Below are 13,789 nucleotides of genomic sequence, written 5' to 3'. Positions count from 1 at the left end.
TGAGGCAGCTAGAATGTGTGCAGTGGGCGTGGGGGGGAGGATGAGAGAGGTGTGCCTGTGGCCCTGTCACTAATGCCGCGTCCTCCCCTGTTGCTGCGGCAGATGGAGAAGTGCCTGGCAGTGCCGTGTTGGTATTTGACATCGAGCTGCTGGAGCTCGTGGCCGGCCTGCCGGAGGGATACATGTTCATATGGAATGATGAGGTGTCAGCCAACCTCTTTGAAGAAATTGACAAGGATGGCGATGGAGAAGTCCTCCTGGAAGAGGTAACTGACCTTTTTGAATGGAAGTGGGACCCAAGTAGCTCAGGGAGCCTCACTGGGCAGGGGTACCCACCCTGAATGTGAAGCCTCTCAGAGTGAACACACCTGTGCTTGCTTGTGCTGCTGGTAACCTGCACGCTTATGTACCAGGCACTTGCGCACACACACTCTGTAAGTTGAAGCCCACAATTCCTCTTTGAAGAAACCGAGGCCCTAAGAGGTTCAGGGCTTGATTCCAGCGCTCACAGATCTGGATTCAGTTCTTCATTCCTGGGTGCTCATTGTGGCCTGCATTGTGCTAAGTGTTTTTCACGTATATTATCTTGCTTGGCCTTCACGACAGCCATGCAATCATCCCTATTTTTCAGAAGCAGCAGCTGTGCACAGAGAAGGTCAATAACTTGCTCAAGGTTGCACAGCCATCTAGCAGTTTGCAAATATCCCTGTCTTGATCATATAGATCCTGTGTTGTTTCTCCTGCATGAGACACCCCTTTGTGGAGCTCTCTTTTATAGCATGGGGGAATTCCAACTCTCCGCCTGTTCCGTGTCTGCTTGTTCAAGGACATGGCTCCAAGCCTTCTCCCCTTTCTCTCTTCCATCATCAGCATTTCCCCAGCTGCTGGATCGTTCACATTAGCCCGGGAACGTCCTGCTGTCTTCCGTCCTCTTAATGCGTCTTTCCATTTCTTTTCTCTGCTCTCTTTACAACAAAAATCTCAGAAGAATTGTCTGTCCTCCCTGTCTCCAATTCCTTTCCTTCTAATCTATTTTACATCCACTCCTGTTGGGTTTTTATCCCTCCACGCCACTGAACCTGGTCTCGCTAAGGTGCTGAACCTCACTTACTCTTACTTCAACACAGCTGTCTCCTTTTTTAAAAAAATTTTTAAAATTTTATATTTCATTTATTGGCTGTGTTGGGTCTTCATTGCTGCACACGGGCTTTCTCTAGTTGCGGAGAGCAGGGGCTAGTCTTTGTTGCAGTACGCAAGCTTCTCATTGCAGTGGCTTCTCTTGTTACAGAGCATGGGCTCTCTGCGTGAGGGCTTCAGTAGTTGTGGCACATGGGCTCAGTAGTTGTGAGTCGTGGGCTCTAGAGCGCAGGCTCAGTAGTTGTAGCACACAGGCTTAGTTGCTCCACGGCATGTGGAATCTTCCAGGACCAGGGATCGAACCCGTGTCCCCTGCGTTGGCAGGCATATTCTTAACCACTGCACCACCGGGGAAGCCCAGCTGTCTCCTTTTTGAGATGCCTTCTTTCCTTGGCTTCCGGAGAACAGTTTCTTGGTGTTCCTTCTACCTTACTGGTAGCTCCTTCTCAGGAGTCTTCTCCCTGAGCTCTTCTGGGTGGAGGGCCCCAGGCTAAGTCCTGAACTTGAGCTGTTCTCCCCCTTTACATCACTCCCTTGGTGGTCTCCTCCAGTCCCGTGGCTTTACCATCCTTGTCCTGCTGATTTCCAGACTGGCAGCTCCGGGCCTGTCTTCTCTCCACTTCACAGTCAGGTATCCTACTGCCCACTTGACATCTTCATTTCTTGAACCCCCAATATCCACCTCCCTGAACTTGCTTCACCCAAAGCCTTCCCCCATCTCATTCGATGGTCACGCTTTCCACTCAGTTGCTCAGGTGAGAGCACTCAGTCATCTCTGACTCCTCTCCTCCTCTCACAGGCTGGAATCAATCCATCAGGAAATTATTCTAGCTCTGTCTTGAAAATCTATCCAGAACCTGACCACTTCTCATCACCTCTGCTCCATAGCATCTTAGTCCAGTGTCTACCACCTCCCGCTTGGACCTCTGTAAAAGTCTTCCTGCTCTCACCCCTGCCCCTCACAGTAGCCAGAGTGATCCTTCTAAAACATAAGTCAGAGCATGGCCTGCTTCACTTCAAAACCCTACAGAAGCCTCCTGTTGGGCTGCACCCCGCAGGCCTGAAAGCCTTGTAGTTGCCCAGCCTCGAGATGGAAGAAAGAGCCTAGAGACAGTGACAGAGACATCAACAACTTATTGGACAGGGGTATCTTACGTGTCTGCGGCAAAAGGTCCTGGAGGGACACCCTCCCTATGTACAGGAGGCAGGACGTGGCAGGAATCTTTGCTACCCAGGGGAGAAGGAGGCTACCATTTATAGGGGGAAGTGATGTCAGGTTGCCATCAGTTACCAGGGAAACCAGCCATTGGGGCACATCTCTCACAGCCCCTCTGGTTAACAACCATCACGAGGGCAGATGTCTCCCTTTAATAAACTGGCAGGTGGAGCTGTTCTGGCCTAAGGATTAGAACACACTAGCTGGGGCAGGGGGCGGGCACTTATTTTGAGTAGGGTGTAGGTGAAGCAGGGACTGGTCAAGCAGGGATGTACAAAGAGCAAGAGAACAGCCATCTTGAGTGGCCTGACCATACATCCCCGTTTCCAAAGTCTTTGCAGTGGCCCACAAAGGCCCTCCACCACCTGCTCACTGTAACCTCCTCTCCAACGACTCTCCCTTTGCTGTCCTGTAAACACGCCAGGCATCCGTCCACCCCTGGCCTTTGCCCCAGCTGTTCTCTGCTCAGAAGACCCTTCCCCTAGGTAACTGTCGGGCTCGTTCCCTCACTTCCTTCAAGCCTTTGTGCAAGTCTCTCTTTAGCAATGGGGTTTTACCCTGACCACCAAATTGATACTTCAAGCCGTTCCCCTAACTGTACTCTTGATCTTCCTTACATGACACTACTTTTTCATTTTTCTGGAGCATTTTACTTTCTAACTTAAAACTTATTTACTTTTTAATTGTGTATCTTTTCCGCTAGCTTATGCTAGAATTGCAAGGGCAGGGTGTTTTGTTTGTTTATTGAAGTATCTCCAGGGTCTAGGATGGTGCTCAGCACACAGTAGACAAGTTTTTATTGTATGAATGAGTGAATTCTCAGAAGCGAGGGTGGTTAGGGAATCAGCCTTTGGTGGAAAAATAAGTGTTGATTTGGGGAAACGGGATAGTTCCAGTGGCTGCTTTGTATTGCCTGCCTGGACCTAAGGGCTCCTGGAGTCATTTTGTCAGGGGTTTTCAACCTGTATCTGGAGGAAAAAAACCCAGGTCGTGTAGTTCAGATTTTGTCTGTTCTGCTGGTTCAGACTCAAATTCCAGCCCCACTGCCCTTGGGCCACTCTGTTTAGGTTCCAGCTCGGTGTTCTTGGCTGCTGTGTCTCATGGTCTGTCTGGCTTCTTTCTCTCCAGTTCTCAGAGTACATTCATGCCCAGGTGGCATCTGGCAAAGGGAAACTCGCTCCCGGGTTCGATGCGGAGATGATTGTGAAGAATATGTTCACCAACCAGGACCGGAATGGAGATGGGAAGGTCACGGCTGAGGAATTTAAACTCAAAGACCAGGAGGCGAAACATGATGAACTCTAAACCTGATGTGAGCCACTTGTGTGATGCCAAGCCCCAGTTGTGGCAGAATGTGCAGTGAGGGTGTGAGGGTCTCGCAGAAGGGGAATCGGCAGCAAGTAGTAGGTGGGTCACATAGTACCTGGGACTTACACTGGGGTTGATACACATGGTGAGAATTTTCGGCTGATGCCAGTGATACTAAACAAGGTCAGTGCGGGTGCTGTAGCATGGGTTGTGTAGGATACTGAAAGTGCTGCATTGTCAGCTATTGTTTTGTGAGACTTCTGGGTAGTTTTGTTATTAAAGGAAAGTAGTGTCATACAGAAGTTATAATCATTTTGGAGGGGACAGAAGAAAATGTCTAGGATATCTACATAAAGAGGATTAAAAATGTTTTTTACTTGCTGGTGTTTTAAGTGTTCTCCAGATGGCTAGCAAAGACAGAGGGCTTGCCCCAGCAGGATTTCCAGAGAGCCCCAGAAAACCTTCCCAGCAGCACATACAGGCCCTGGTAATGCCCAGCCTCCACTGTGCCTCTACACTCTCTCTCTCTCTCTCTCTCTCTCACTCTCACTCTCTCTCTCACACACACACACACACACACACACACACACACACACTCTTCTCGTTTATCATACCCCACCTCATTGTGGTCCTCCTATTGGCCAGGTAACTTGGAGGTTAAAAAGAAAATCAGTGGACCAAACAAAAGGCATCTTGGACCATGAGTAGAGAATTTGACTCTGCATTTATCATGTAAGAGTATCTGCTTCACTCTTTCTTATTCCCATCACTCTGTCCCATAGCACCCTCTCTTCCTGCCCTGAATCCTTTGATCAGATAGATACACATAGGGCTGGTGGCTAAGCCGAGCGCCAGAGTATCTCACTGTAGCCAAGATGGAAATGTCAGCCCAACAGGTGAGCCACTCATTTGTGTCCCGGAGAGGGAAGTGCCCTAGGCTTGGGGGCCTCCCTCTGCGTAGGAGGACACTGAACCTGCTGGCCCGTCCCCATGTTATGCCGTAACCACCTTGCTGCCTTATGTCCTCTCTTCCCAAGTGGTGGCGGCACTCACCCTGAAGTAACTAATGATTTTCCTTTCGAAATGGCTTTGTTTTTTACTAATTTAAACTGTTTTGTACTGATGTAGCCGTGAGATAATTCCTGAAAATGCTGTGCACTCATTCAATGGAATAAATGTTGGAAAATGAATTTTTCATTTATAAAGTATTGAACTGTATCATCAGGTGTTGTGGTGTTTTCTTTGAAGGCTTGTTTTTCCCAAGAGAATACACCATGCCATTAGAGTCCCCTTGATAAAAACTCAGCAAGACTGAACTGAAAGAAGTGGAAGATTGCCGTATGGTATATTGGGGGTGTGTCAGTCAGGGTCCTGGCTGGAAACACACCCTCATGTGGGACTTCTGAAGAGCAGCTAATGAAAGGACTATTTTTGGAAGTGTGGGCAGGGCTCGGGGGTCCCAGTAGGGATGTTGAGGTACCCGTGACTGCTGTCAGCCAACCACAGTAGGTAGCTGTCCCACCCCTGGGCCTGAAGGGTCCAGGGGAGACTGGGCGGGGCTGCCTTGTAGGCGTGGGTGGAGGGACGCAGCCACTTGCAGAACTGTGGCTGACAGAGAGCAGAGCAGTCAGGGAGGAAACTCCCATCCTCTGTGTCCAGCCACTGGCTCTGGCTAGCTGAAGCCAATCTGAAGCCAGAGGGCAAGGAGCTCAGGGGCTGGTGTTGTCAGAGATCAGTGTGTTGGGCTGCAGAGGACGGTGGAGAATGACTCTGTAGGGGTTGGGGTTGGAGCGAATGGAGAATAACTAGCACATGTATAGGGAAAATACGTGTGTGTGTGTGTGTGTGTGTGTGTGCATGTGTGTGTGTGTGTGTGGTTTTTAAAGAGCCAGTGTTCTGGTTTACTCTTTGCAGAAGCAACTTCAGGGACTCTGCGTGCTTTTGGGAGGGGAAGGAGGTGCCCATGGCCTTCCTGGCTGCTGCTACCACCATCACTAATGTTCCCTAACCCTCTTCTACAGAGCACACAGTTCTGCAGCTTTTTGATTTAACAGAATTTCCTAAGTGCACTATATAGGTTACTGATCTGCTAAACGGAACTGCCCTTTGGAATGCATTTGACCTATAACACTTCGTTACACTTACATATCTTCATGAAATGAAGATAAACATCTCATGCTTGTTCTCTACCCTAGATCTTTAGTTGGTCCTGTTTGAATTTCTTCACTGGCTGTTTTCTACAGTGGTGGAGACAGGTTGGCTGAATAAAAAATGTTTCTCTGGGGAAATTAAGGACTGCGGGCCTTAGAGCTTCAAGAATGGAGGGGAACTTGGAGGGTATTTGTTTTTGTATTTAAACTTCCTGACTGCTGAGCTGGAACATTGATCTTTTCTGGCCTTCAGACTCAGACTGAAATATTGACTCTTCTTGGGTTGCTGTCCTGTCAGCTTTTGCTTTTTGTTTTTCAGCTTTATTGCGGTATAATTAACAAGACTGTAAGACATTTCAACTGTATGTGATAATTTGACACAAATATACACTGTGAAAGGATTCCCCCATCTACTTAACATACACATCACTTTTTTTTTTTTTTGAGAACATTTAAGTTCTAGTCGTAGCAAATTTCAACTATATGATAGTGTTATCGACTGTAGTCACCATGTTATACATTAGATCTGCAGGCCTTATTTATCTTATAGCTGAAAGTTTGTATTCTTTTATGTATTTCCCCCACCCCCTAGGCCCTGGTAACCACTTTTTTACTGTTTCTTGACTTTAGCTTATTTTTTGATTCCACATATAAGTGATACCATGCAGTATTTATCTTTCTAAACCTTTGGCTTATTGAGTGCTGCCTGGCACTTCCATTCGTTCCGTTGCTAAGGGAACATACGTCACTTTGTCAGGCAAAATTATATGTAAGTACTTTAATATCTTAGGTTTCTAGGAACAAAGTTGCTTTCTTTGAAGCCTTCTTCCCCTGGATCTCTTGGGGATCTGGAGTCTTTTTATAAAATAAGAATACTGCTCTCAATTATTGATTGCCAGTTGCAGAGATTATTAAAATAGTGTTTGTTTCTGTGTGGTCACCCTTTATGTTGGAATTTCAAAAGGTCGGGGGAGTTCCTTCTAGCTTACAGTAGCCATATTTAAATCTCATTTAAATGCAGACAACATCAAGATTTATAGTTGCCAAAATTTCTCCTCTGAGCTCTAGTCTACCTATGGTAACTTCTCCTGTATATCTCACAGGCACCTCAAACTGTGTGTCCAAAATAGAATGTATATACCCACTCCCTTCCCAGCATCTTCCATCCAAACCTGTTCTCCTCTCGTTCTTCTCTTGTACCCATTGGCTCAAACCAGACACCCTACTCTCTCACCTCACGTGTTTAATCCAACAGCAAGTCTTGCCATTTCTAAATTGGTAATGGCTAGAAGAGGCTGTAGAGAATGCTCTCGATGGCTTTCACTTTAAAGGGAGGTGACTGGCCTATAGTCTTAGTAAAGGACTGAGCGCTGACTAGAATGCAGGTCATAACTTCAGTATTCTTTACACTTACACCATGCAATGTGCTTATTTGTGGAAACATATAAACTCCTTTGGAAAACAGGCAATATGGAAAGCTCTAAATAGCAAAGACGGGGTAAAGAGCTATCATTAGATAAGGGATTCCAAACTTTTTTCTATGTGAAAAAGTCCTCCAGGTAGTTCATACTCCTATGCCATGCTAAATGCTTTAAAGCAAGAAGCTTGGTTTTCAGTTGCATTCTGGAAATATCTAAGCAGGGAACAGTCTACCTTCTGCCACCAAGTACTTTGTTTCATTGTTTATTACAAAAAAGAGAAGTAGTGGTGGAAGATAAGGAGGGGCTGCAGGAAAAAGACCTTGCATAACAAGACCTTGCCTCCCTACCATATTCGATGGGACTAGAGATTACTGACCACATTGGATGTCCAGAACCGGCTGGGTCATGCGTTGTCTGTATCATAGCTCAGATGCTAAGAAAACCAATTAGTTGCTCATAGACTCTGCAGTTTAAGGGCTAGAGTCAGGGTCCAATTTGTCACAATGGCAAGTCCAAGCCTTGTGTAAACCAATTATGGGGCAGCCAAAATTCGGAATGGGAAGTCAGATCGCAGAGAGGAATGTGGGTTCCTAACCCTGAAGTACTCTGTTTTAGTCACCATGAGACCAGCTACATTTTATTTTCTGCCTATGACTATTTCTGAAACGCTTAGACTTACAATATAGTACCTTCTTTTGGTAATATTTTCAATGGAGGAAAACAATCTTCCGAGGCCCCAGTATTTTTTTGAAGGGGAAATTAAATTTTCTCTGCAAAAATTTTTTATTCTTATCGTGTGTAAATCTGAAAATAATCAATCTAAATAACCACTATGACAAGGACATTAGGGTTCACACATCACACATGCAAACATGGCAGGTTTGCTGAATGAATAATAATCGACAGAATTAAAAAGGCTTTTCATTTCATGTTTATCATCAGTGCTTCAATACAGAACATTTTGTAATGATTAGTGACATGTAGATACCAATAGATTTTCTTCAAACATCAAGTGCCAATATTTTTTGGTAAATACCAATTTTTCATCAAACAAAATAACCAAACATAACACAATTTTAGGAGATGGTTAATACCATCAGCATAATTCACCCAAATTATAAAAATGACAACACTTAAAAACATGCACATTATTTCACCATTTCATGAAACTTTTTTAACTTCTACAAACGTTCCCAATGTAAAAAGACTTCTCAAAAACGTCATAATAACATTAAGCTACAAAATTTACTCTGGAAATGTAGGGAGTTATTTTTCAAATTTTTGCTCTAAGATTTTTAATCTGTTAAAAAATATAGTGAGGAGTGTGTTGACAGAGGTGGAGAAAAAGGAGCTTCCAGTTGATGGATTCAACAAATCTGAAAATACTTCAGTAATAGAGAGGAAGAACTTCAAGAGCAAGAATATATTATAAATAAAAGTCTTTTAACAAGATGAACAGATGAGCAGCTCTTGGATCAATTGCACCCACAGGTGAGAGGTCTTCTTGAAGAATGCTTGTTTATAGAATCTTCTGTAAGATAGAGTTGGCTACGTCCAATGATTCATCTTTTACTAGAACAATATCATAAGAGTCCATGTACTTTTCTAAAAGCTCATCCACCTAATCAAAAACCAAAAAAATTGCAAAAATTAAATTGATATGCAGGGGGGAGAAGTAAATACTCTCAACATAAATCTCACTGCTATGTTAAATCTTTTGGGTAAAGTGTAGTAAATTAATTTGTTTTCATAAAACCTTTGAAATGAAGAAATACTTTCCAAATTTTAAAACGCATTGACACAGAAAGTTTCCCATACGGTGGCTTTTCTTCTGAAATGATTTCTCTCTAGCCTAGTGGTTCTCAACTGGGGAGACAGTGCCTAAGGAACATTTGGCAATGTCTAGAGACATTTTTGATTCTCATGACTAGGGAATGATAGTCATGAGAATCCTGGGGAGGGTGGGGAGAGGCCAGAGACGCCTCATTTAGGAGGTACAGTCTCCCTCCACACTGATACCTAGAGCATGCATATGTGTGTACCAGCTCCTTTAATCATCACAAAAGTAAAGGGAGAGAGAGCAATCAAAATGTCTCTAAAATAACTACTTTCTCAGGCACCTTTGCTAACAACTGTCTATAAAGTTTCATCCTAATTTTTTTTTTCCTAAAGAAAATTAAATGACAGATCTATATACTTACTCTATCATTTAGATATCCAATTTTCAGAATGTATTCAACATTGGCTACTCCATCTGCCATTTTTAAGTCCCCTTGGGAGTCTCCCAGCAGAATGATGTTGCTATTATTTTTCAGTTGATTGAAATATTCCGTATTCTTCAAGGAACCATCATGTTTGTTAAACACATGAATTAGTTCTCCTTTAAATCCTTTGAGCAGCCCCTGTTAAAAATATAAATCCTTTGAAACAACAGGTTCTCCAAGTTCTACTTGTATTTTCACATTCATGATAGGTAAGAAGGGCTCTGAGAAGTTAACGACTTTCTAGAGACCCCTGTAAATGTTAAACACAAGGCACTGAAAACCCAATTTTTACTTTTCATTTGTTTCTTAACCAAAAGGCCTCATTTTATGTATATCAAAATATATTGTCTTTCTTAGAACTCATTCAAATAATGCCAGTTCTAATTCACTTTTTTTTCCCCATCTATGGGTATTCAGTGTTCAGAATTGCTGCATTAAATTACTTTAAAAGAAGTTTTACTAATTTCATTATTAGTCTGCAGCTTCAAAAATAAGTTTAAGAAGAGTATATTCTTTTTTTTCTTTTTTTTAAAGCTCTGTATTGAAATATAATAGCTTTACACTGTTGTGCCAGTTTTTGCTGTACACCAAAGTCAATCAGCTGTATTTATACATATATCCCCATATCCCCTCCCTCCAGTGACTCCCTCCCACCCTCCCTATCCCAGCCCTCTAAGTCATCACCCATCACTGAGTTGATCTCCCTATGTTATGCAGCAACCTCCTATTAGCTATTTTACATTTCATATAACCCATGGTGGGCCTATCAACTTGGCCTAATTTAGTGAACATACATTAAATGGTAAATTAAAATGCATTTACATGATTAAAATATTTTCTGATATTAAAATTAATTATGAAGAATGATTTGATAGTCTTACATTGTCATCAAAATCCATGAAGTTGGACACTACTTTGACATTTGAGTAATAAACACCAGCTTGACGGATAACCTCCTCCAGTACATCACCGATACCAGCCGAAAATATGAACACAGGAATGCCATATTGTTGCAGCTTATCAAAGAAATTCTCATATCCTTCCCTGTAATATGGAGGTAGGAAGTGAGTGTTAAAGAGCAAGATATATCTCCTTTTCACCTAAAAGTTAAAAAATCTAAATATTTCTACTTGATTCTATGGCTCATTTATATTCTCATTTCAAAATACTGCTCAAGAGGGCTGTTACTGATGTCTATGACACTACTAATACAAGTTTTTCAGACTGGTTAACTTTTTATCCTCCTTTCAAAAAATTCTAACAGTACAAACTAGATGATTTTAGACTTGCACTGAATATGGACATAAATATATGTTTCAGAATGTATACCATTTAACAACAAATAATTGAACCACACCTTCAAAAACCCACAAAGGGTGAGCTGGAAGACCTCCTGCTTGTCATCTTGCTCATCTACTCCCTGTTGTAAGAAAAGCAGAGTGGCAGGAACTAAGCTGTACTCCCTTTACAGCTGGCATCTCTCTTACTTAAGATCAGGCAGCCATAGGTAATGTCTTGATCTTAAAATCAAAACTCATTTTACTCTCACTGGACTATAGGCTGCCTACAAAGGAATGAGATACTTACTAGCTGTCCTCACACTCTTTCTGACAATTTAATGCTTTCATCCTTAGAAGCAGATCACTTTAAAATGTAGCATCATCAAAAAAAAAAAAAAAGAAAAAAAGAAATAGCATCATCATATTTGCCTAATGAGTTGAAAAATTTAAGAGGTGGGAAATAGTACTGAAAATAGGCTTAAAAATGTTTATATGTTATAATTCATGTATTACAAATATTTTTATTATCTGCTAAAACACATTCAGCTTTCCTAGAGATAGTAGTTTTCAAGGGGAGTTGGAGAATTCAGAAAGCAGATCATGTAACAGAGTTATGAGCTTAAAATCCTTTTCAAGTTGGTTTATAAGCTATTCCTTTCATATTTCATGTCTTTCAAAAGTATTTTGCTAAAATATTTCAAAATGGTCTTTGTTTCATAAATTTTTAAATTAGCGTTAAGATTATCTAATATGTCATTCTAAATACCTTATCTCACCACTGTTTTATGATAGATGGCATATTTTGGATATGTTTTTATATGTAATATTTTATAGATTATTTTAATAAAAAACACACTTGAATACATAACAATAGTTCAAGTCTGTAGACAATTAACAATAACAAAAAACACCCGAGAAACTTACTTGAGCATAATGTCAGATTCTTCCACAATTTCTTTAAGTTTGGCTTTCGGTAAAGCCTGTTCAACAAGCAAACCATGTGATTTAGTATACCTAGAAAGTATAAAGAGAATATCAATTATCAAAGAAAAAGAATATCAATTAAAGCAAATTAAGACATTATCTTTATTAGAAAGCATTCTTCAGTGTGAGAAAATGAGTATTTCAGTCATCATAATTTTGAATTTAAATTTTAGAGATTTAAATTCATCACTAATGAATGTATATGCCATATATTTCAAAATATGATATGCACATTCTTACTGTATTTCCCAGTTCTTAAACTCTGGTTTAGTTTAAATGTGTTAATAAGATAATGAAAGGATACTAGGTATAAATCTTTCCTTAGCCTACAGATAAGAACTGAATCTAAGCTAGGGAGGCATAATCATTTCTCTGATTGCAGTAGGAATTAAAGTCTTTTTTTCTCATCTGTTTATGGTCTGAATTTTCATGAATAGCCTAAGTACTGAAGATGTTGCCTAGTGAGCAAGAGAAGATTCTTGCTATCGAAAGTTTTATATATAGCTTTATATAAGCACCTATAATTATAGCATCTCAGTATAACTGGCCTTTAGAACCTCTCTACCTGATATCTAAAAATCCACCTATAATATTCCTAAGTGACCCTCCTCTCTGCATCAGTTCCCGTCAAGTTAGTGACCTGATTCTCCAAGGGAAGTTTATACCATTGCTAGAAAATTCTAATTGCTGGTCAATCCTTTCTTTTATCGTATTGAAATCAGTTGGCTTAAGCCTTCCAAGTCTAGTTTCAGTTCTTTTTCGACAGGCATGTAGAGTAAGTCTAACCTCTTTTCAATGTTTCACACCATAAACACTGATTAAGTGTGCAAGGTATTCAGTGTGGGTAATGGGATAATGAAGAAAAGTAACATCATTCCTGGTCTCTTTAGGCTATAAAACCACAAGCTGTTGCTTCTCAAATCAAAGCATCCTCTCTATTCCTTGAAATCTTCCTCAAATGGGATGGCTCCAATTCCTGTGATTATCTTAGTGGATTCCTTTGACACAGACTAAGTTTGTCAACATTTCTCGTAACAGCATTCTCCAGAACTCAACACAACGCTTTCACTGTGGTCTGCTTGGAATGCTGCATTTCCATGAATGCGACCAACATCAGAGGCTCATTTCTCAGTAATTATGTCACCTGCTGGCTCCAACTGAGTTCAGAGTCAACTAAATCCTAATTCTTTTTCTCTACACATTCAGCCACATCTATCCACACATTTAAAAACAATTTTTTCTTGTTTTTCAATTTAAGGTTTGAGTGCAGGGTGTTTGATCTTCATCTTAACAAGACAAATTCTAGGTGTGCAGTAGAGAATTTGAGTTCATTTTGGCATATTTAATCACTGCTCTAACTCACTGGATTATCTATGAATTTATTTATATACAGTATAGGGGAAAAATAAACCATTAGTTGTAACTGTGATGTTATTTTATATTTTTAACCCTCCCATCACCCAATACACACTTACCATTCTACTATATAAGGGTACTTCTCTTCCATAGTAAGAACAGGATCAACTTCAATAGCATAATACTTTTCCTTTAGTTGCAGTAACTAGAAATAAGTGAATAACTTACGCATTAAGATTACAGAGCTGTCATTTAAGTTGCTTAGTTTTTACAGAAAGCAAAACAATGTAAACAGGTGTTTTCCACAAACTGCTTTATATGGTAAAGATTAAATCATGCCTAGCTAATGCATATATCCACTGAAAAGATCTCTGTTGATCTTAGTTTTACACGTAACTAAACATACCTGCAAGAAGTTACCTTTCTTTTTTTAAGTACTTTCAGGCCAGTAATTCATTGAAACCAGTAATCAAATTATCAGTACAAAAAAACTTTTGTTCTCCTATGAAAGTATTAAATTTGATTCACATTTGGAGTCTTATTTATTAAAACACACAGATAGACACTTACTCAAGGAAAGCAGAGAACTGAGCCAGTTTCCTGATCAATTGAAGGGGACAGAATACATAAAACTATAGTACTCTTTTTTGGCCGCAACACTTGCGCGGTCTTA

At 41.0% G+C, this 13,789-nt stretch overlaps 3 protein-coding genes across 11 annotated transcripts in view; 1 reads left to right on the top strand and 2 right to left on the bottom strand.

The window, feature by feature from the left end:
• FKBP9 (FKBP prolyl isomerase 9) overlaps window positions 1–4,879 on the top strand; it is a 38,893-nt gene extending 34,014 nt beyond the window's left edge. For both annotated transcript variants that reach the window (XM_057732096.1, XM_057732097.1), the window contains exons 9-10: window positions 103–266; window positions 3,482–4,879. In XM_057732096.1, the coding sequence (XP_057588079.1) occupies window positions 103–266; window positions 3,482–3,658 (341 nt within the window). In that variant the 3' untranslated portion in view covers window positions 3,659–4,879. The remainder of the gene's footprint in view (window positions 1–102; window positions 267–3,481) is intronic.
• Window positions 1–13,789, bottom strand: part of RP9 (RP9 pre-mRNA splicing factor) — a 150,542-nt gene that overhangs the window by 61,725 nt on the left and 75,028 nt on the right. The window lies entirely within an intron of this gene.
• NT5C3A (5'-nucleotidase, cytosolic IIIA) overlaps window positions 7,997–13,789 on the bottom strand; it is a 38,965-nt gene continuing 33,172 nt past the window's right edge. For all 7 annotated transcript variants that reach the window (XM_057732105.1, XM_057732108.1, XM_057732109.1 and 4 more), the window contains 5 exons: window positions 13,236–13,321; window positions 11,701–11,790; window positions 10,378–10,540; window positions 9,434–9,634; window positions 7,997–8,853 (listed from right to left, as the gene is read on the bottom strand). In XM_057732105.1, coding sequence (XP_057588088.1) covers window positions 8,752–8,853; window positions 9,434–9,634; window positions 10,378–10,540; window positions 11,701–11,790; window positions 13,236–13,321 — 642 coding nt within the window. In that variant the 3' untranslated portion in view covers window positions 7,997–8,751. The remainder of the gene's footprint in view (window positions 8,854–9,433; window positions 9,635–10,377; window positions 10,541–11,700; window positions 11,791–13,235; window positions 13,322–13,789) is intronic.

Source organism: Hippopotamus amphibius, chromosome 4, assembly GCF_030028045.1.
Source record: "Hippopotamus amphibius kiboko isolate mHipAmp2 chromosome 4, mHipAmp2.hap2, whole genome shotgun sequence".
Lineage (NCBI taxonomy): Eukaryota > Metazoa > Chordata > Mammalia > Artiodactyla > Hippopotamidae > Hippopotamus > Hippopotamus amphibius.
The sequence above is the reverse complement of the archived record's forward strand: the minus strand, read 5'-3'. Positions and strand labels throughout refer to the sequence as shown.